General features: G+C 45.8%; 1 protein-coding gene across 1 annotated transcript in view; it reads left to right on the top strand.

Annotated features, from left to right (window-relative positions):
- Positions 1-23372, top strand: part of palld (palladin, cytoskeletal associated protein) — a 462346-nt gene that overhangs the window by 239648 nt on the left and 199326 nt on the right. The window contains exons 6-10 of the mRNA XM_043674519.1: positions 3520-3582; positions 8997-9138; positions 10313-10336; positions 12155-12277; positions 19326-19632. Coding sequence (XP_043530454.1) covers positions 3520-3582; positions 8997-9138; positions 10313-10336; positions 12155-12277; positions 19326-19632 — 659 coding nt within the window. The remainder of the gene's footprint in view (positions 1-3519; positions 3583-8996; positions 9139-10312; positions 10337-12154; positions 12278-19325; positions 19633-23372) is intronic.

The following is a 23372-nucleotide window of genomic DNA, read 5'->3' as shown; positions in this document are numbered from 1 at the left end:
CACACACACACACACACACACACACACACACACACACACACACACACACACACACACACACACACACACACACATCCCCCAGGGTCCCAATGTCGTCCCTCCTCCCAGTTCATCATCCACAGCCTGCCAGTTCATCGTCCCCTCCCCCAGTTCATCACCTCCACCACTCCTCCCAGGATCCCAATCTCCTGAAACCTTGCAACAAAACACTTTAATGAATCTCCCTCGAGTGTACTGCACATGCTCCTGGTGTCAGCAATCACAGTTTCTTTGTTTACCTTGTTTTACCTGACTGGACCTTCCCCGACTCTGTATTCACATGACAGAAATCATTGAACTCTATCAGGACTGAAGCTGTCAATTTAACATTGGCTTTTAGAGAATGTATTTCTCTGGTTATCTGACAAATAACCTCAGGTTTCTGACTCCCCTGGAAGTGGAAATGGGTTCTCATTATTTACTCCAGCAGCATCACTTCCTCAGCTCCCCTCATAAATGTAGTCCAATCCTTCCTTAACTTTCTCTGATCTGAGGAGAACAGCCTCAATTTCTCATCTCTCTCCAGCCTCTTAAACACCTCTGGATATTGTACTTTGGGAAAGGTAATAAGGCCATGAGAAAAGGTTTCTGAAATTGGGACTATTTTCAGAGGAACAGCCAGAGACCATTCAGCCCATCTAGCCTGATCAGCCATTCCACATGATTATGGCTGATCCAGCACTTTATGCCGTTGATAATCATTGATCACTGATTACTGATAATCAACCTCTGCTTTAAACACCCACCCAGACCCATTCCTCTACATTTACCCCTGACTAATTTACACCTAACCTACACGTTCCTGAACACTATGGGCAATTTAGCATGGCCGATTCACCTAACTTGCACATATTTGAACTATGGGAGGAAATCAGAGCACCTGGAGGAAGCCCACGCAGACACAGGGAGAGCATGTAAACTCCACACAGACAGTCACCTGAGGCTGGAATCGAACCTGGGTCCCTAGCACTGTGAGGCAATAGTGCTAACCACTGAGCCACCTCGCTGCCCGCTCATAGAATCCCTACAGTGTGGAAACAGGCCCAACTTGCTTAATTGCCCATGGTGTTCAGGAAAGTATAGGTTAGGTGTAAATTAGTCAGGGGTAAATGTAGAGTAGTAGGGGAATAGGTCTGGGTGGGTTATTCTTCGAAGGGTCTGAGTGGGTTTGTTGGGCAGAAGGGCCTGTTCCACACTGTAAGGATTTTAATTCTAATTCTAAATCACCATTTTGGTCCAAGATGATTAATTTTGTTTTACTCGTGGGTGGTGAAACATTGGAAATCTCTCCCACGGAGAGCTAAGGAGGCTTATATTAGAGGGTGTTTAAAGCAGAGATTGATTATCAGTAATCAGTTATCAATGATTATCAACAGCATAAAGTGCTGAATCAGCCATAATCATGTGGAATGGCTGATCAGGCTAGATGGGCTGAATGACCTCCTGCTGTTCCTCTGAAAAAGTCCCAGCCTTTCCAGTTTCTCCAGGTGATTGAAGTTCCACATCCCTGGATTTGAAGTTCACACCGACCCTCCGAAGAGTAACCCACCCAGACCCAATCCCCTACCCTATTACTTTACATTTTATCCCTGATGAATCCACCTATCCTGAACACTACGGGGCAATTCAGCATGGCCAATCCACCCTAACCTGCACATCTTTGGACTGTGGGAGGAAACCGGAGCACCCGGAGGAAACCCACGCAGACACAAAATAAATATTACTATTGATAATTATTGATGGCCATCTGTGGCGCAGACCCATCGAGTGTAGGAGTTATCATATTAGGTTGTGTTTGTCCAGGTGAGAGTACTGCATGCAGTTCTGGTCACCCTGCGATAGAAAGATTATTATTAACTTTGAGAGGGTTCAGAAAAGATTTACATGGATTTTACCAGGACTGGAGGGTTTGAGCAATATGGAGAAGCTGGATAGGCTGAGACTTCCTTTTTCACTGGAGCAGAGGAGATTGAGGGGTGAATTATAGAGGTTTATAAAATCATGAGGAGCACAGCAAAGGTCTTTTCCCTGGGGCAGGGGAGTTCAAATCTAAAGGGCATATTTTTAAGGTGAGAGGAGAAAGAGTTAAAAGGGACCTGGGGGCAACTTTTCACACAGCGGGTGGTTCATATGTGGAATGATCTTCCAGAGGAAATGGTAGATGCAGGTGCAGTTACAATGTTTTAAAGATGTTTGGACAGGTGTTTGAATGGGAAAGGTTTTAAGGGGTACCGGCCATATGCAGGCAAATTAACACAGAATACAGTGCATAGAACAGTGCGGCACAGTACAGGCACTTCAGCCCCTGATGTTGTCCAGACCTTTTATCCTACTCTAAGGTCAGACTAGCCTACATAGCCTTCATTGTACTTTCAGCCATGTACATATCCAAGAGTCACTTAAATGCCCCTAATGTACCTGACTCTGCTACCCCTGCTGGCAGTGCGTTCCCTGCCCCCACCACTCTCTGAGTAAAGAACCAACCTTTGACAAAGTTAAAAATCACACAACACCAGGTCATAGTCCAACATGTTAATTGTCTTGAAAGCTTGTGCTTCCAAACAAATCTGTTGGACTATAACCTGGTTTTGTGTGATTTATAACTTTGTCCACCCCAGGCCAACACCAGCCCCTCCAAATCATGACCACCTCTGACTAGTTTAGTTTGGGGAACTTGGTCAGCATGGACGAGTTGGACTGAATCCCTGAAGAAGGGTTTATGCCCGAGACGTCCATTCACTTGTTCCTCAGATGCTGCCTGACCTGCTGTGCTTTTCCAGCACCACACTCTTGACTCTGATCTCCAGCATCTGCAGTCCTCACTTTCTCCGAGTTGGACTGAAGGGTCTGTTTCTGTGCTGTTTCCCCAAAGGGACACCAAATCACGATATAAATTGCCTCCACTAGCCCGGCAGTTCTGTCTTGTAATTGAGTAAGGTGAGTGTGGTTAGCCTCTGTTGTACGGTTAAGGCACAGTTCATAACTGAGAGGCCCCAGAGCTCTCACTGCACTTAAATCAGTCAGGCTTCGAATGAGAAGGAAATTCCAACAGGTGCTATGTTGCTACAAATCCTTGACGAGGAAAGATGCAGTTTATAATCCGTGACCACTTGGCTATAGATCATGCTGCATTAGATCTTTGTGTAAACTGCTTTGTCTCATGTTATTCCTGCCTGTTCATGAGCCATCATTAAGTTGTTTGCAGTGAAGAGCTGTCTTGCACCGACGTCTCTTAAACGTGTAATTGTAGTTAACAAACCAACTCTCCAGGCACCAGCTTGTAGCCTTTCTTCTTGCTGACTGCCTTAAGTGCACCAGCAGATGTGGAAAGCTTCCTGTCTGTAAATAACAAAGTACCAGCGCTGGCTGCTATCGGAAACTTAACAATCCCCTCTGTGCGTGTGGTGCAGCCTGAAATCGCTTTGGCAGCAAACACAACACTTTAATTCATGTTTGTTCCTATTTTGTCTCAAATTTAAGGTGCAGAGTCCGACGGCTTGCCTGCAGATCCAAGATGGAGTCTCCCCACCTGTGTTTACAAAGGTCAGCCTTTTATGACCCATTGCAACCAAATGATTGAGGGGTGTCGTGGTGGGGGTGGAAATAAAAAATACAAAATTGTCTGATTTTTCACAGCCACTTGGGGAGGTCAAGTGTTCTAGCTTCACTGGGAATTGGTTTACCCAGGGTTACAGACTCAGCGAGGGAGCAGGGAGCAGGTGGTAGGAATCGATGTGACATTGCTTTGTTCCATTTTATTGTACACGTCAGCAATAAAGTGTTTTAGTGAGCACTCTTCAGTCACACCTCACCCAGCACGTGAGTGCCTGGTCAGTAAGCATGACCAACAATTGAAGAAGGGTCATTGGACCCTGTTATGGACCACACTAAAGTCCCTCAAACTATATTAACACAGACAAAGTTAAAAATTAACCAGGCGAAAGTGAGGACTGCAGATGCTGGAGATTAGAGTCAAGAGGTGGTGCTGGAAAAGCACAGCAGGTCAGGCAGCATCCAAGGAGCAGGAGAGTTGACATTTCGGGCAAAGGCCATTCATCAGGAATGGGAAATGAGGAAACCTGTGAAATCCACATTGATGCCATTGGGTTGGAGGGTCCTGAGGCAGAAGATGAGGCATTCTTCCTCCAGGTGCCGGGTGGTAAGGGAGTGACGATGGAAGAGGCCCAGGACTTGCATGTCCTTGGTGGAGTGGGAGGGGGAGCTGAAATGTTCAGCCACGGGGCGGTGGGGTTGATTGGTGCGGGTGTCCCGGAGATGTTCTCTGAAGCGCTCCACTAGGAGGCATCCAGTCTGCCCAATGTAGAGGAGACTGCATCGGGAGTAACAGATACAGTAAATGACATATGAAAGTGCAGGTAAAACTCTAATGGATGTGGAAGGCTCCTTTGGGGCCTTGGATGGAGGTGAGGGAGGAGGTGTGGGCTCAGGTTTTGCACTTCCTGCAGTGGTAGGGGAAGGTGCCGGGACGGGAGGGTGAGTTGTTGGGGGGCGTGGACCCAACAAGGGAGTCGCAGAGGGAACGGTCTTTGCGGAAAGCGGATAGGGGCGGGGAGGGAAATATATCCCTGGTGGTGGGGTCCGTTTGTAGGTCGCGGAAATGGTGGAGGATGATGTGATATATACGAAGGTTGGGGGGTGGGAGGTGAGGACCACGGTAAGTTCTAGCTTTCGGAGCACTGCTCCTTCATCAGCTCATGATTCCAAATAGACCTTTTAGACTATAACCTGGTGTTGTGTGATTTTTAATTTTGTCCACCCCAGTCCAAAACTGGCGTCTCCACATCATTTTAAGACAATAGCCTAGACCCTAACTTTCTCTTATTTTAAAGCCAAGTGCCAGGCGTTGTGTTACGGATATAACTCGATTGGTCAAACTACCAGTCTTGAAGCAAAGCACACTTTATTCATACACTATAGTTAAAATACAAAAAAGAAGAAATTGTAAAAAACGTAACTCTATTGGAAAACTTAACAGAATGACAGATTATTTAACTACTAAACAGTAACTGTTCCAATATAGCAGGTATTCAGTAAAATACATTGTCTCACAGGTAATTTTCTAATCCAGGGCGAAAAAAATCATCAAGAGAAAACTCAGAGAGAGAGAGAATACCAGGGAGAGATATACTGCAGCTTTTCAAACCCAGTTCAAGACTCCAGCAACTGCTGAAAGCTAAAACTAAAAGTCTTAGTTCTGTAGGAGCTTGCCCCCACCCCTTCAGGTTGCTTCTATTGTTGCAGCTTCTTTTAAAAAAAACCCAAGGCCTCACAGACTGTTTACTTTATTTGCTTATAGACCAATTGACACCTCTGTCTCAACCCTTTATTGCTTAAAAAAACACATCAAAATCAACCTCTTAAAGCCATAATATCGTCACAACCTGAAATATTAACTTTGCTTTCTCTCTCTCTCTCCATAGAGGCTGCCAGACCTGCTGAGTTTCTCCAGCATTCTCTGTGTTTGTTTCGGATTTCCAGCACCTGCAGTATTTTATTTCTACATAACAAACGCAATTTGAAGTGCACTCAGTGGTGTGATATGGGATTGAGACATCCTTGTTTTGGGGAGGGCTGAGAGCAGGTGAGTTAGAGTCATAGAATCCCTACAGTGCAGGCAGAGGCCATTCAGCCCATCGAGCCTGCACCAATCCTTTGAAGAGCATCCTACCCAGACCTACCCTATATTTCCCATGGCCAATCCACCCAACCTGCACATCTTTGGACTGTGGGAGGAAACTGGAGCACTCAGAGCACCACGCAGACATGGGGAGAATGTGCAAACTCTGTACAGTTGCCCGAGGGTGGAATTGAACCTTAGTCTCCAGTGCTGTGAGGCATCAATGCTAACCACTGAGTAATTCAGACATCGTCAGTGTTCCTGCTTCTAAACCTATTTTCAGAAACTGTAAGCCGTTGTTTAATTTCCAGCTTTCTTGCTAGAATACAGATGTTTTCTATCAGCATGGGAATATCTGTTAACCATGGTTCTAACAGGAAGCCAGTTTCTGCAGGTTGGTATTGGAAGCTACAGAGCTCTCAGAACACCTCAATGAAACTGAGCAGGAGGGGACATAATCTCCAACCTGCAAAACATCTTCTGCAGAACAGGGCTGGTAACGCAAACAATGCCACCTTTGTCCTCAGCTCGAATTCCATGCTGGGGAGTCAGTTCCTGCCTTGGCACGTTGCCTGATACCTTTCACCTCCACAAAACTGCGGTTTCTCTGTGGGCTGCTTTGCTCAGCTCCACATCCATCATGTCAACCTTCGGCGAAGCCTGTCTGAGTTGCGGCTCCGGCTCTGCCCTGTCAAATTGGCTGCCTGTTCTGCACAAAGCTTGCCGTCAATCGCTGTGCTTTTATTCGGGACGCTCGGATTTCAACCCCCCCCCCCCCCCCCCCCCGCCCCACCACCACCACCATTACGGTACAGCCCTAGCTGCCTGATATTGAGAAAGAGTTTACAGACCTTTCCAAGTGTTCAATCTAATATTGGAGGGATCCTTTCCACTGCGCTCACCATGGGCAAAGTGGTACATAGTTACGTCAATTCCTTCAGGCAGTGCACTGGGGCACAGGGTCGCAGGAAGGGCAATAGTCTAGTGGTATTATCGCTGGGCTCTTAATCGAGAAATCAAGGTGATGGTCTGGTGACCCTGGTTCAAATCCCATTATGGCAGACGGTCAAATTTGTATTCAATAGAAATCTGGATTTAAGAGTCTCGTGCTAGCCAATGAATCCATTGTCAATTGTTGGGGGGAAGTCCCATCTGATTCACTAACGCCCTTCAGGGAAGGACATCCTTACCTGGTCTGGACTACATGTGACTCCAGACCCACAACAATGTGGTTGACTCTTAACTCCCCCTTCTGGGCAATTAGGGATAGGCAATAAATGCTGATCGAGTCAGCGGTGCCCTCATTCCGTGAATGAATAAGAAAAATTGACGGTGGTAAATTTTCAAAACCAAACAATATCAGAAGTGCATAGGGTCCCATTTTGGATGATGGGCCTGTGACTTCAGCCCGATACTAAGCGGGGGGTCAAGAAAACTGGTCAAAAAAAATGTTGTAAGTACATTACAGCTATCTTAAACTCGTGCATCCCAAATTTGTTCCCACTGTGACCCCATTTTCAACCTTTGAAAGCTATTGCAACTTTCTGGTGGCACGAGAAAGGGGAGGGGTAAGACAGGAGGGGTGTGGAAGGGAGAGCTCTAGGAGCAAACATGGCTGTCTCAGAACTCTCATCTTCAAAATTCCCACAGTTGGGATCCCTTCCCACACTTGGGATCCCTTCCACCCACTTTGGGAAGCCCTGTCCTTGACTCTAAGCTCTGGAATGTCCTCTCTAAATATCTCCGGGGTGTCTGTCTCTCCATTTCCTTTGTAAAATGCACTCCTTAAAGCCTGCCTTTTTGACTAATGTTTCCCCATCCATGGTGGTTTGTATTGGTTTGTATTTTTATTTTGTAGTCTAGACCGTTTTGTGGTGTTTTACTGCATTCAAGGTGCTACGTAAATGCAGGAGTGGGTAATGACGATAGACTTCATCTGTGGTCTACAGCCTAATGGGTAGATCCATTTACTCAGCAGGAACGTGTTGAGGCTAGGCAGGAGTATGAATTTGAGATCAAAATCAGATCCACCACTATCTTATCAAATACCAGGGCAGGTTTGAGGGGTATATGTGGATGTACAGCAGCCACACCCCAGTTCTATACTGGGAGTAAAAACCAAAAGAATTGGGGATGCTGGAAATCAGAAACAAGAACAGCAATTGCTGGAAAAGCTCAGCAGGTCTGACAGCATCTGTGGAGAGAAACCAGAGTTCTGAGGAAGGGTCACCGGATCCAAAACGTTAACTGATTTCTCTCCACAGATGCTGCCAGACCTGCTGAGCGTTTCCAGCATTTTCAGGTTTTCCCTACATTGGAAGTTTCAGTCGAGATTATGTGCTCAAGTTTCAGAATTGAGGTTTGAAACATTATCACAAAAGTAGACCACTCAGCCCATTGAGTCAGCACTGCCATTGAGTGGGATCATGGCATACCTGATAATCCTCAATTGCATTTTTCTGCTTGAGTCCTTTACTGATTCAAAATCTGTCTATCTCAGCTTTGGATATACCTAATGACCCAGCCTCGACAGCCCTCTGTGGTAACGATTTGTATAACGAGGGTGTTAAGTGAGTAGAACATAAGAGCATAAGAACTAGGAGCAGGAGTAGGCCATCCGGCCCATCTCGCCTGCTCTGCCATTCAATAAGATCGTGGCCAGTTTTTTTTTTTCTATTGTTTTTTCACCCGGAGCTGTTTATGGCCAATTTGGCCAGATAATCTTTTCATGGACTCAGCTCCAGTTACTCGTGTTTTCACCATATCCCTTAATTCCTTTTTTTTTTAACAAGTATCTACCTTAGCTTTAAAAGCGATTACTGAAGTTGCGTCAACTACTTCCCTGGGCAAGGAATTCCATCGATTAACAACCCTCTGGGTGAAGAAGGTCCCTCTCAGTTCAGTTCAAAACCTGCTTCTTGAGACCATGCCATCTTGTCCTAGTCTCACCTACCAATGGAAACATCCTCTCTATTCCTATTTTATCGATCCCCTTCTTAATTTTATATGTTTCTATAAGATACCCCCTCATTCTTCGAAATTCCAATGAATATAATCTCAATCTACTCAGTCTCTCCTCATACGCCAACCCTTTCAACTCTGGCATAAACCAGGTGAAACTCCTCCGCACCCCCTCCAGTGCCAGTACATACTTTCTGAAGTAAGGAGACCAAACCTGCACACAGTAGGATTTAAGTATCGTGTTCCTGGGGCGGGAGGTTTGTGGGTTTGGCTGGAACTTTGAGAGTCACCTCGGACAATTAAGTACTAACCAGAGCAGGAAAGGTGGTCCGTACAGATAACACTTGTCTCCCTGCAGGTGCTGCAAGACATCACTGCTTCTGAAGGTCAGGTCGTTGCCCTGGAATGCCGAGTTAAAGGCACACCTCCTGTCAAAGTGCACTGGCTGAGACAAGGAACAGAGATCGAAGATTCTCCAGACTTCCGAATCCTTCAAAAAAGTAATGAACACCTCGCGGATTCCACTCGGTTCTGGCAGTATCATTTGGCGCAGTATTTCTGAAGATTTTATGTAGAAGTCAGGTTTCCACAATCTCTGATGCTAGCTTTAAAACTATTCTCTTAGAACCGAATCGATCACAGCCCCAAGTCAAGTATGTTACTGTGGCAGGTTTTCGTTTACTGCACGATCTTGTTTTGCAGGATTTTGGGAGGAAGTGCAAAAACTTATAGGTTTTGCTCAACACAAGGATACCAACAGGAGCATTTTCAACCCTGTCCTTTTTTAAACCTTTCCCAAGAAACTGACTCTTGTACATTAGTTTCATGAGCATTGTGTTTCTTTTCTAAGTCATGTTCAGTTAAGGTTGCTTTAACTGCATAGAAAACAGGAGCAGGATCAGGCCAATCGGCCCATTGAGCCTGCTGGTGCTGTTCCGATATGGTCATGGTCAATCAAACCTAATGAGCTAGACATGACCTGAGGATGCGCCTCAATGCACAGCAAAGTGTTCTTCAGATTGAATGTGTTTGCTGTCTTAAATATAATAAATATTTTTTAATATTTCTAAATGCCCAATCATTGAGAAAGAAAGACATTTTAAAAAGAAATTTGAGATGCTCCAGTTCATGAGTGGTACAGTGGTTGGCTGAGCTAACTGCTGCCTTGCAGCACCAGGGACCTGGGTTCGATTCCAGTCTGTGTAGAGTTTGCACATTCTCCCCGTGTCTGTGTGGGTTTCCTCCCACAGTCCAACGATGTGCAGGTTAGGTGAATTGGTCATGCTAAATTACCCATAGTGTTCAGGGATGTGTAGGTTAGGTGCATTAGGCAGGGGTAAATGTAGAGTAATAGGGTAGAGGAATGGTTCTGGGTGGGTTTCCCTTCAGTGGGTCGGTGTGGACTTGTTGGGCTGAAGGGCCTATTTCCATACTTTAGGGAATCTAATCTCATGATAGATTTTACGTTCCGCAGAATGTGAATGAATTTGAGTGGAAACTTGAAATGCTTCTTGCAATCTCATGCAATTTTGGACATTCTTTCAGTGTGGATTGTGCCCAGAACAGCAGCTCTGTGTTGTAAGAGTTGAACTGGTTCTCTTGGAAGGGACCAGAGCTAATTTGCTGTCTCTGTTTTTCTGTTCCACGGTACCTCTGTCCCGGTGTGATGCTCAGAGCCTCGAACAGCCACCGAGCCTGGTAAGGTCCTGCAATTATCATCAGCCTACATATAGCAGAGTTCCTGAACCTTGGTAGAGTCTGCCTATTGTCTTATGTTCTTTGCGAGCTCGCTCTGTACAGTGTACTTACCCACCATGGACTTCAAGTGTTCAAGAAGGCAGCTCACCATCACCTGCTTAAAGGGTAATTAGGGACAGGGAATAACCATCAGCTGAGTCACCAATGCCCCCGGTCCCTGAATGATTAACCAACAATGACTCAGTTTAGGAAACCTGGTCGGCATGGAGGAGTTGGGCCGAAGGGCCTGTTTCCGTGCTATATGGTTCTGTGACTGTATGGTGTAGCAACACTCAGAGTACTGTTGGATAGAGGATTCCTGGATTTTGACCCAATGACAGTGAAGGAATGATGATCTGGTCACTAGTCAGGATGGTGTGAGGTCAAAGTGCATGGTCAGGCTAGTTTCATGTTTAATTTTGTTCAATGAAAGCCAGTGACTTTTTAGACTATTCAAGGAGCAGTAAGAATGGACTGCATTGCTGTGCTTTTGTAGTGCTTGAGCATAGACAGTGAGTTTCAAATTAATGTAACAGAAATTGCCAGACAAACTCAGCAGGTCTGGTAGCATCCATGGAGAGAAAGCAGGGTTACCATTTCAAGCGACCCTTCATCAGAATTCAGTTTCTGGGTTTGTTTCACATCTCCACGGTTCTGTACTTTATTCAAATTTATGTACTGGCTGACTTAAGAACAAAGAGAATAACAGAAGGAGTAGGCTACTTGACCCCTTAGACCTGCTTGACTATTTCGTAAGGTAACCTTTTACAGCAGCTCCACCTTCCTACTCCAGCTCCACAACCTTTGATTGAGTTCACAATTCCAAAGATTTACGACCCTTTCAGAGAGGGCATGCCTCCTCAACCCAATCTAAGATGGCCAACATTTTATCCTGAATCTGTGATCCTTCACTCTCGAGTCCCCAGCCAGCCAGGAAAAGCACCCTCCCAGCGCTTAACCTGTAGAGCCCTCTCTGAGTTCAATATAAGTACCTCCAATTCTCCAAAGATCATAGACCTGATATACCCAATCCCTCCCAAAAAGGCAGTCCTCTGATCCCAGAACTCAACCACACTGCCTTTCGTTTAGTCAACCTGTTGTGGGCTACAATACAGTCAGTTCTGATATAACGTGATCGTTCTGTTCATGTGCGATCTCGTATTATAAGAAAATCACGTGAACGCCGCGCCATTTAAACTAACTGGGCCAGAATCGTGTTATAGCCAATACAGATAAGGAATGTTCACAATCTACAAATAACAGTTTATATTCATCACTGCGCTAAAGTCAATTTGTGTTGAAGGAACGTGTTATAACAGAACAGACTGGATATCAAATTTTACTGTTCAATGTCTTAATTGATCTGTGTCTGATCATGTTAATATGTTGACTGATCTGTGTTAACGTTGCTTGATGGATTAAACATGGAAGTAGTCTCTGAGAGCTAAACGACCTGAGAAGCCAGACCTATGAAGATGCCTTGTGATCACTGAAAGCCCTGTAAATAAACCGAGACTTTGCATTAGTACCTCAGCACTGCTCTGAGGTAAATCAAATTTATAAAATATGCAACAAACTGGCGAATACACAATGCATTTGTTCACAACAGTCACCACATCGTTGTAAATCGTTATTGGTACGCCAGATGATATTCAAATTCAACTTTCTTTTATAAAACCTAGTGGGCTTTATCATTGATTGCTGGCTGGGATCCTGTCATGAGTAGAACATTAACGTGCAGGAGTCGCAACTCAAAAACAATTGTCTTGATATTTTCAGAAGAAGAAATCTGCACTCTGGTGATCGCCGAAACCTTTGTGGAAGATGCCGGAACGTTTACTTGCACAGTTACCAACTCCTTTGGCACTGTGTCTTGTAGTGCCCAGCTCACACTCAGATCAGGTGGGTAACGTTGGTGATGGCTTAGACGGGAGAACAGAATGAGAATCTGACCTAGCCGAGTCATAGAGACCTGACCATGTGTGTGTGGTGCAGACATTGAAGCCACATCATTGAGGGATAGCCCAATTTGAGAGTTCTAATAGGGGGTGGAAAGATAATTATTGTCTTGCATGGAAGGTGGGGTGTAGGGCGGTACCTAGATGAAAAACAAGCCAAGAATCTAAATATTTTTCTGCCTATCTGTGTCTATCCATTTATTTAAAAACAGAAAATGCTGGAGAAATTCAGCAGGTCTGCGGAGAGAGAAATTGAGTTAACGTTTCAATTCCAATATGTCACTTTTTGTCAGTGAAAAGCCATACGACACCAGGTTATAGTCCAACAGGTTTATTTGGAAGCACGAGCTTTCGGAGCAATGCTCCTTCATCAGGTGGTTGTCTGTTTATCTGCTTATGTATATCGGTGACTGTCAATCTCAATCTAATTACCTGCCTAACTCCTCTATTTATCTATCTCTATTTCACAAGGACATAAGAATGAGGAGCATGATGAGGCCATTCAGCCCCCGTTTATCAAAATGTCTTTGACTTCTCATGTGCAACAGCCTCACCTTCCAATCCACTCAATACTCAGATGCCTGATCCCATACGTGACACTGTGTTAGAAGTGTAAAACATTCTATAAAATATACCCAACTGCTACACAGGCCTGCTTTCAAGGCCTCTGGAGCAGTCACCTCAACCACTAGATACTGCCTGATAATGACCACATATTCTGAGGACATGAATTCGAATCCCCACCATGGCAGATAAAAATCCAGAGTTAAAAAATAAAGCTAGTCTGATGATGACCATGTAACCACTGTCAATTGTTATAAAAATCTATCTGGTTCACTAATGTCCTTTAGGGAGGGAAATTGCCATCCTTACCTGGTTGGGCCGACATGAGACTTCAGACCTACAGCAATGTGGTTGACTCTTGGCTGTCCTCTAGGCAATTGAGTCAAAATTTATACAGGAAGCAGACCCTTCGGTCCAACTCATCCATGCTGACCAGATATCCTAAATTGATCTAGTCCCATTTGCCAGCACTTGGCCCATATCCATCAAAACCCTTCCTATTCATATACCCATCCAGATGCTGTTTAAATGCTGTAATTGTACCAGCCCCCACCACTTCCTCCGGGAGCTCAGTCCTTACATGCACCAGCCTCTGTGTGAAAAGGTTGCCCCTTAGGTCCCTTTTAAATCTTGTCCCTCTCACTCTAAATCTATGCCCTCTAGTTTTGGACTCTCCATCCCAGGGAAAAACACATTGACTCTTCACCCTTTCTATGCCCCTTATAATTTTATAAACCTGGATAAGGTCACCACTCAGCCTCTGATGCTCCAGGGAAAATACCCCCAGTCTGTTCAGCCTCTCCTTATAACTCAAACCCTAGCAACATCATTGTTAATCTTTTCTGAACCCTTTCAAGTTTCACAACGTCTTTCCTTTGGCAGGGAGACCAGAATTGAATGCACTATTCCAAAAGTGGCCTAGCCAACGTCCTGTACAGCTGCAATGTGACATCCAAGCTCCTATACTCAATGCACTTCACTATCCTGCCCACTTGCGACTCCACTTTCAAGGAACTATGTATCTGCACCCTTAGGTCCCTTTGTTCAGCTCCCCAGGGCCCTACTATTAAGTGTATAAGTCCTACTCTGAAAGTGGAGTCTTTCCAAAATGCAGCACCTCATATTTATCTAAATTCAACTCCATCTGCCACTCCTCAGCCCATTGGCCCATCTGATCGAGTTCCTGTTACACTCTGAGATAATCTTCTTCACTGTCCACCACACCACCTATTTTGGTAATGGACAATAAATGCTGGCCTAGCCAGTGATGCCTCCATCCTATTGATGAATTTTTAAACAAGCTGACAGATTGTAGGGATGTAACAAGTGGAACTCACTTTGAGTGACAAAATAGTCAAAAATACTGATGGCAACACCTCATTCTGAGAACCTCTGAATGGTTTGGTTCATATCTTCTCCAAATAACAGGCCCGACAAACAAATATCTACTGTACATATGCAGCTAATAAAGCCCCTGTTTGAGCTTGGTGCTTATCTAACTGAACTTAGAATCATAGGATCCATACAGTGTGATAGCGAGCCATTCAGTCCATCTGGTCCACACTGACCCTCCTAAGAGCATCCCACCTCTCTACTCTATCCCTGTAACCTTGCATTTCCCATGGCTAATCTACCTAACCTACACATTCCTGGAGACTGTGGGCAATTTAGCATGGCCAATCAACATGACCTGCACATCTTTTGGACTGTGGGAGGAAACCCACGCAGAAATGAGGAGAACGTGGAAACTCCACATGGACAGTCTCCCAAGGGTGGAATTAAACCCGGGTCCCTGGCGCTGTGAGGTAGCGAACCACTGACCCTCATGTGACACAGATTTTACGCCGTCTTGGTGCTTGTGAGTGTTGTTTTGGGGATGGTTAGATTAGATTCCCTACAGTGTGGAAACAGGCCCTTCAGCCCAACCAGTCCACACCGACCCTCCGAAGAGTAACCCACCCAGACCCATTCCCCTCTGACTAATGCACCTAACACTAGAGGCAATTGAGCACAGCCAATCCACCTGGCCTGCACACTGTGGGAGGAAACCGGAGCACCCAGAGGAAACCCACGCAGACACGGGGAGAATGTGCAAACTCCACACAGTCGCCCGAGGCTGGAATCGAACCTGGGACCCTGGTGCTGTGAGGCAGCAGTGCTAACCACTGAGCCACCGTGCCGTGTGGAGGAATTGTTGAGTTCTTCCAGAGACAGCGAGATGACTGTCATGCCTTTGAGGAAAAGAATGGGAAAAGGAGGCTGGCATTCCTTCAGCCAGTGCTCGGCGCACCTGGTTGTGGCCAAGAGATCATGTGATATCTGAAGGCCACCTCACAGCTGGCCCAATCGGAAATAAGATTCAGGTTAGGTGTGGCTGGGATTTCCTCCTCACCCTTTCTTTTGCCCCTTTTCCTGCACAAACAGCACCACACTCTCCAAAATCCAAATTTCTGTGTGAGAGAACGTTGGGCGATATGCCTCGTGGCTTAAATATTTCTGATCACTGAGGAGCCCTTAGTTACACAACAGCCTGCAGTGGCCACGTCTTGTTCTTCCACTCCTGCTGATCACAGATCAATTCCGGAGAGATTTCCATTCAGGTGGAAAAGAGAACACAGTTGGGTAAGCAATCTCCAATATTGACCCAAATTTTCCGATGGCCAGATAGTCTCTCCTCTGGAATCCCACCTGCAGCTGACTCCATGGAAATTCCCAGGAAATTACGTTTTACAATAAGACAGGAAGAAATAGAAGCAAGAGTCGGCCATTCAGCCCCTTGAACCTGCACCGCTATTCAATATTCCCCTGTGCCTGGAATTCCTCTAAGGTGAGAGAATTTGGACAGTAGCCAGGAAAAGCCTGCTTCCAAAGGCACCCTCTAACTGAGGAACGGGCATATGCAATTTAGCCGTAAACCTGACTCTCAGTCAAGTGAAGCGATAGACTCACTGTCCTGTGTTGTGGAAATCTGGAATTCTGTCCCACCACCCTTCGAGAACAAAAGCTGTTGAGTTTGGGAATCAGTTGTAGATTTCCCAACTGTGACCGAGAGATTTGGCCACTGTGTGATGTGGAACCCAGGCTGGGTAAACAGGGTTAAGGTACAGATCAGACGAGGTCTCATTCATAGTGGAGAACAGGATTGGTTAGGAGTGGGGGTGTTCACGTGACCAATTCCTCAGCCTCTCTTTGTCTGATACTGTGTCTGTCAAAAAAAAAACCCAGACCTCAACTTAAAACCCAGACAGATTCAAAGTGGGACCTCAAACCTAAAGTGCGTTGTCAAACTGGAGATATGTCCCCTTGTACGTTGATACAACCTTCAATTATCTAGGGGCAAAGTCTTGAAAGGAATCTGGATTTTGCATTTTAATCAACCATCTACCTCCTAACTGATTAAAGGAATCAACAAGGATAAGGCTAGTTTTAAAGTTTTTGCTTATAAATGAGTGCAGCATGGTGCCTCAGTATTTAGCATCACTGCCTCACAGCGTTAGGGATCCGGGGTCAATTCACATTCTCCCCGTGTCTGCGTGGGTTTCCTCCAGGTGCTCCAGTTTCCTCCCACAGTCCAAAGATGTGCAGGTTAGGTGACCTGGCCACGGTAAATTGCCCATAGTGTTCAGGGATGCGTAGGTTAGGTGTGTTAGTCAGGGGTAAATATAAGGTAGGGGGAATGGGTCTGGTGGCTCTTCGGAGGGTTGGTGTGGACCTCTTGGGCCAAAGGGCCTGTTTCCAAACTGCAGGGATTCTAATGTAAAAACAGGCCTGAGGAAGCAGCTGAGCAATTTCAAATAAACCCGTTGGATTATAACCTGATGTTGTTTGATTTTTGAGCTTGTCTACCCCAGTCCAACTCCAACATCTCCACATCATATACAAACTAAGGCAGATAACTGTTCAAGCGATCTAGTGTTGCTGGAACTTTCTCTTACTGTACGGGACAGCGGGGTAGAAATACAGAAGAATTTTCGAGTTACATTGTGAGATGCCAAATAAAACTCTTTGAACTATCACTCAGGTAGAAACTACATTCTTTTTAGTATCCGTGAGGAGGAGTAATTGGTACTGGAAAGTATTTCCCTTAGGCCTAATGCCCCCCCCCCATTTCAATGGGAAATCACTGACAGAATATACAGAAAGAGGAGGTTTGTCTGCAGGAGCAGTGAACACCTGTGATGGTAAACTGAAATATTTCTGCTGGCACGTGGCCCATGCAACATGCCTGTGTGGGAATCCAGGTGTCCTTATGACAATGGAATATGGTCTGTGTCTGGCTGCTCTGGAGCAGCAGATGACGCTACTGCTGTCAGGTGAACACACAAAGCAGCCCACTTGATCAAATACCTTCACCCCTCTGTCACTAACACACCCTGGCTGTGTGTGTACCATGCATCGCAACACCTCGCGGAAGGTCCTATACCTGAACTTCACAAATCTGTGACCACTGACCACCTCAAAGGGCAGGGGATGCAGATACACAGGAACACCACCCCATGCAAGTTCCCCTCCACTTGCCGTCCTGACTTAGAAATATATCGCCGTTCCTTCACTGTCGCTGGATCAAAATTTCTTTTTTGAATTCATTCGTGGGATGTCTCTAGCATGGGCAGAATTTGTTGCCCATCTTTCATTGCCCTTGAACTGAGTGTGGCTTGCTGGGCTCTTCCAAAAGACATTGGTTAACAAATGTGATTTTACAACATCGTGACAATTTGAATTCCAAATTTTACAAATTGAATTCAGACCTCACATAGCTGCCCAGATGGGATTCGAACCCACTTCGCAGGAAAGTTACCTGGGCTTCCGGATTAATGTTTGAGTGACAATGTCACTATGCTAGCACCTTCTCTCAAAAATCATGGAATTTCCTTTCTGACAACACTCCGAGTTTTCCGACACTATGAGTGGTTTGAGAAGGTTGATCACCAGCACCTCCTCCAGGACAGTTAGAGAATGGCATAACAAACAGGAGCTTGGTACCCTTCGGTTTCTAGGGAGGCCTGTAACTGGAATCCACACTTCAGGCTGCCACATCTACGTTAGCTCTTGACAAGAGAAACTCCAATAATCCCACTCTCCCCTCCTTCTCCCCACATTCCCGTCAATCCTTTCTCTTCAGATAATTATCTGATTCCTGTCCAAAGCCGTGATTGGAGCTGTCCTCCCTCATCCCACGTTCTCAGGCAGTGCGCTTGTCAACATTAACCACAGATTTCCAACGTATAAACATTTTACCTCATGTCACCTTTGCTTCCTTTGGCAATCTCTTTAAATCTGTGTGTTCTTCTGCTTCTGGGTCCTTCCACAAAATGGGAACAGTTTCACCATATCCCAGATCCAACCCTCCAACTCGGCACTGCCCTCTTGAATTGTCCTACCTGTCCGTCTTCCTTCACATCTATCCACTCCACCCTCTGCCCTGACCTATCAATTTCACCCACACCCACCTTCATCGACTGATTGCATTCCCAGCTATCTTCCCCCTAGCTCCACCCCTCTCCTATTTATCTCTCCGCTCCCTTGGGGCCCCACCCCCACTTCCTGACAAAGGCTCTTCAGATGCTGCCTGACCTGCTGTGCTTTTCCAGCACCACAGTCTCGACTACAGTTGAGAGCCCATTATGGTGTCAGAGTGGGTAGGTCCCTACACATCTCTCCTCCCCGCATTACTCAGGGCCGAGGGTTATAGCGTCCTCACCTGGCACCCTCTCAGCTGTTCCTGCCACCTCCACCATCTCCACAGAAAGCTAGCGTGAAATTCCACCCAATCAATTCAACTTCACAACTTCTACAACTTGCAGTGGCCAGGATTCGAACTCTTGATTGGAAACAAAGAACTGTGGAGATCAGAAACAAAAGCAGAAATTCCTGGAGAAACTTGGGCAGCATCTGCGGAGAGAGAGAGGTCAGAGTTAACGTTTCAGGTTCGTTGCCTCTTCATCAGGACTGAAGGCGCTGCCTGAGTTTCGCCAGCAATTTTGCTTTTTGTTTTGACCTCCCGACGAGAGGTTGCTAACATGAGAAGTTTCAACTCTGTTTCTGTTCTGACAGATGCTGCCTGACCTGCTGAATGTTTCCAGCAGTCTGTGCTTTTATAGCCAATGGGTGTGAGGCTGGAAGAGTACGGCAGGTCAGAGCATCCGAGGAGCAGGAAAGTCGGGCCGAAACGTTGACTCTCCTGCTCCTCAGATGCTGTCTGACCTGCCGTGCTTTTCCAGCCTCACATCCGTTGACTCTGAAATCCAGTATCTGCAGTCCTTCCAGTCTCCTAGTCTATGCTTTTATCTCGGGTTTCCAGCATCTGCAGTCTTTTCTGTTTTGAACCTGTGAACTCTGGGTTGCTAGTCCATCAGTACAAACACTGAGCAAAGAGCACGTTGATTTACTGAACTACTGTAAGTCCAACTCTCTCTCTTTCTCTGCAGGAGATGAAGGTGTTCCAAATAATGGGAATGGTTTAGTGGATAATCTTATGCCACTGCCTCAGAATGAAATCAGTTCATTGGAATTGCCTCCTAAGAGGACTGTTGACCCAGTCCAGGTGAAGCGCCTTGAGACCAAGCCCAATTTAGCCGCCTTCGAACTGCAGCTCAGTCCTGCCGAGAAGTTACCCAATGGTAGTTCTGCGAGCCAAGAGATCAATGGACCAAGCCAAAGGCAATGCCCACAACCTGCAGCCGCACCGCCATCCCCGGCAAAGGAACCACCGCCTGTAGCTGCCAAACCCAGGCTGTAAGTACAGCAGATTACTCAATCTCATCTCAGCCCTCCTTAGTTTTCAACAGAGGGTCTTCGGTTCGGCGCTATCAGGGGAAAAGTTTGCTTCAGTCATGTTTTAATGTAAAAGCACATTTGGAGCACGGAGCACAACACAGGTTTGACAGACTGATATCCATATGTTGAATTGCAAAAGACTTTCAGATACTTACAAGGGTTTTATGGCCAGTTTATAATTTAGCACGTTCTCATCCTTCTCTTCTGAACACTTTCTGATTTGATTTGATTTATTATTGTCACGTACTTAGGTACAGTGAAAAGTTTTGTTTTGCTTGTAGTACAGATGGATCATTCCACACAGAGCGCATGAGGGTAATAGAACAGAGCAAGGAATACAATGTTATAGCTGCAGAGAAGGTGCACAAAGGGCGAGATCAACATTAAGTTTAACATTCGAGAGAGCTATTCAGCAATCTAATAACAGCGGGGAAGAAGCTGATCTTGAATGTTTTGGGACATGTGTTTAAGCTTCTGTATCTTCTGCCTGGCAGAAGAGGTTGGAAGAGATTATAACCAGTGTGGGAGGGTTTATTGATGAAGTTGGCTACCTTCCCAAGGCATGAGAAAGAGAGTTGGAGTCAGTTGATGGAAGGTTGGTTTGCGTGATGGTCTGGGCTGTGTCCACTACTCTCTGTAGTTTCTAACAGTCCTGGGCAGAGCAGTTGCCATACCAAGCCGAGATGCATCCGGACAGACTGCCTTGTGTGGTGCATCTAGTAAGAGTCATTGTGGACATTCTGAATTTCCTTAGCCTCCTGAGGAAGTAGAGGCATTGTTGTGTTTTCTTGACATTTGCGTCAACGTGGGTGGACCAGGACAGATTGTTGGTGACCATTACCCCCAGGAACTTGACACGGTCAACCATCGCCACCTCAGCACTATTGATACAGACAGTGGCGTGGCCTCCACTCTGCTTCCTGAAGTCAATAAGAAGCTCTTCAGTTTTGCTGTCTTTGAGGGAGAGATTGTTACCTTTACACTACACCACCAAGCACTCTATCTCTTCCCTGTATTCTGTCTCGTCGTTGTTTGAGATCCAGCCTCCAACAGTGGTGTCTTCAATTAACCTGTAGATGGAGTTAGGACGAAAGCTGGCCACACACACATGAGTGTACAGGGAGGACAGTAAGGGGCTGAGCACACAGCCTTGTGGGGGAGTGCCCTGCATTGAGGGTTTTGGGAGGGATGGTGTTGTTGCCTGTCCTCACTGCTTGCAGTCTGTGGGTCAGGAAATCAATGATCCAGTGGCAGAGGGCAGAGTAGAGACCTGGGACTTGGAGTTTGGAGATTAGTTTGGTTGGGTTTTATAGTGTTGAAGGTGGAGCTGTGCATAGATCAAGAATTTGTTTCCATTTGTTGGACAGATCAAAAGATGAGGCCATGAATACAAAATAATGACGAGTAAATCCAAGAGGGAATTCTGCAGAAACTTCTATGCCCAGAGAGTGATGAGAATGTGGAATGCGGTAGCATGAACATCAATTGAGACTAATAACAAATCTAGGTGCCTTTAAGAGGGAAGTAGATGTGTGTGTGAGAGAGAGAGAGAGAGAGAGATAGCAGATGATGCCAATGGGAGGAGATGGGACTTGAGCACAGGTTAAACTCTGACCTGGAGCAGATGGGTCAGCTGAGCTGTTGATTCTATGCTTGCAATCTTCAGTCTTGAGGCTGGACTGGGAGAAGATTTGGGAATAAGAACATTGGGTCATCTTGCCAAAGTATTCCCACCTTTCTGCAATCATACCAGGTCAATACAACAGTGGCTATCCCTCCACTGGGAACAGGTAGACAATTAGGCCCAATGAGATGATGGCAAAGAGTTCATTAAATAAGTTACACCATTAATGTGTAAGATTAAGTGACTAAATCGAGGTTAAGATTAACTTGAAACACCAGAGATGGTTCCTTTAGGCTTCTTTGGTCTGTCAGATTTACTGTAGGTCATCCCATTGGTGTCTGGCTGTAGCAGACTGTTGACTTATAGGACAATGTCTTGTTCTATGGTGTACATTTGGGCTGTCATTTTGTTTCAACATGTAGGATGTTTGCACATGCCACCAGGAAAGGGCTGAAGGGTTTGTTCAGCTCAACACCGATAAAGCCAAGTTAATTAGCGTAGCATTTCAATCATTTTATTAATCCTGTCCCATCAACATGATCTAGCTCATTAATTGTTCTACATGAATTACCTGCGTGTTCAGCTAACAACTTGAGCCACTCCCCCGCTCTAAAATAGTTGCGGTGGAAGGCATTTGTTCAAACTGAAGTGATTGGTATGTTCATTTGGCAGGATAGCAGAAAGCTGCATTGAGTGACTGAATTCATATGTGAGGATGGGTGTGCATGTGTGCTCACGCTTAAATGTGACCGTCTGTGTGGGTGCGTGCAAGTCTGTGTGTGTTCCTGCACCAGTCACTGTATATGTCTCTGTACATTCCCCTCCCACAGAGATACAGTATACTGGACACCTGTCGTAGCATACAAACACTTAATGTTTCCTCTACTTCAAAGGATGTTTAGCCCATTTAAAACAAATAATTTTAAAGGTGGTTAGTACTGCTACCTCACAGTGCCAAAGACCCGGGTTCAATTCCTGCCTCAGGCGACTGACTGTGTGGAGTTTGCACATTCTCCCCGTGTCTGCATGGGTTTCCTCCGGGTGCTCCGGTTTCCTCCCACAGTCCAAACATGTGCAGGTTAGGTGAATTGGCCATGCGAAATTTCCCGTAGTGTTAGGGGCAGGGGTAAATGTAGGGGAATGAGTCTGGGTGGGTTGCGCTTCAGTGGGTTGGTGTGGACTTGTTGGGCCGAAGGGCCTGTTTCCACACTTTAAGTAATCTAATCTAATCTAATCTAATTTAAAATTCAGGGGATGTGGGGTTTTGCAGGCCTAGTTGACCTTGAGAAAGTGATGATGAATTGCCTACTTGACCTGCTCTGGACTATTTGATACAGGAAGAAGTTCCGGGATTTTGACCTAACAACACTGAAGGATCAGTGATATATTTCCAAATCAAGGTGTGAGTGGCCTGGAGGGGAAATGCTGTGTCTGTTGCCCTCGTCCTTTTAGATGGAAGTGGTCACGGGTCTGGAAGGTGCTGTCTAAAGAATTTTGATGAATTTCGGCAGTGCAGCTTGTAGAGAGTGCACACTGCTACTACTGAGCATCGACAGTGGAGGGAGTGGACGCTTGTGGATCTGGTGCCAATCAAGTGAGCTGCTTTGTCCTGGATGGTGTCAAGCTTCTTGAGTGTTGTTGGAGCTGTCCCCATCTGGGTAAGTGGGGAGTACTCTAGCATACTCCTGACTATGTCGTGTAGATGTGGGACATTGTTAGGGGAGACAGCATTCCCAGCCTCTGAACTGCTGTTGTAGCCACATATTGCATACATGGCTAGTCCATTTCAGTGTCTGGGCGAAAGTGAGTACTGCAGTTGCTGGAGATTAGAGTCAAGAGTGTGGTGCTGGAAAAGCAGAGCATGTCAGCAGCATCCGAGGAGCAGGAAAAGCGACATTCAGGCAAAAGCCCTTTATCAGGAATGAATCCTGATTGTGGATATTTCTGTTCAAATCCTAAGGACAGTAAAAATGCCTCAATACTTGAACAGTCTGGAAATCCTTCCCGGAGACTTTAGATTAGATTACTTACAGTGTGGAAACAGGCCCTTCGGCCCAACAAGTCCACACCGACC

This window comes from Chiloscyllium plagiosum, chromosome 2, assembly GCF_004010195.1.
Source record: "Chiloscyllium plagiosum isolate BGI_BamShark_2017 chromosome 2, ASM401019v2, whole genome shotgun sequence".
NCBI classification, from domain to species: Eukaryota; Metazoa; Chordata; class Chondrichthyes; order Orectolobiformes; family Hemiscylliidae; genus Chiloscyllium; species Chiloscyllium plagiosum.
Note: the sequence above shows the minus strand (reverse complement) of the source record. Positions and strands in the feature narration are given on the sequence as shown.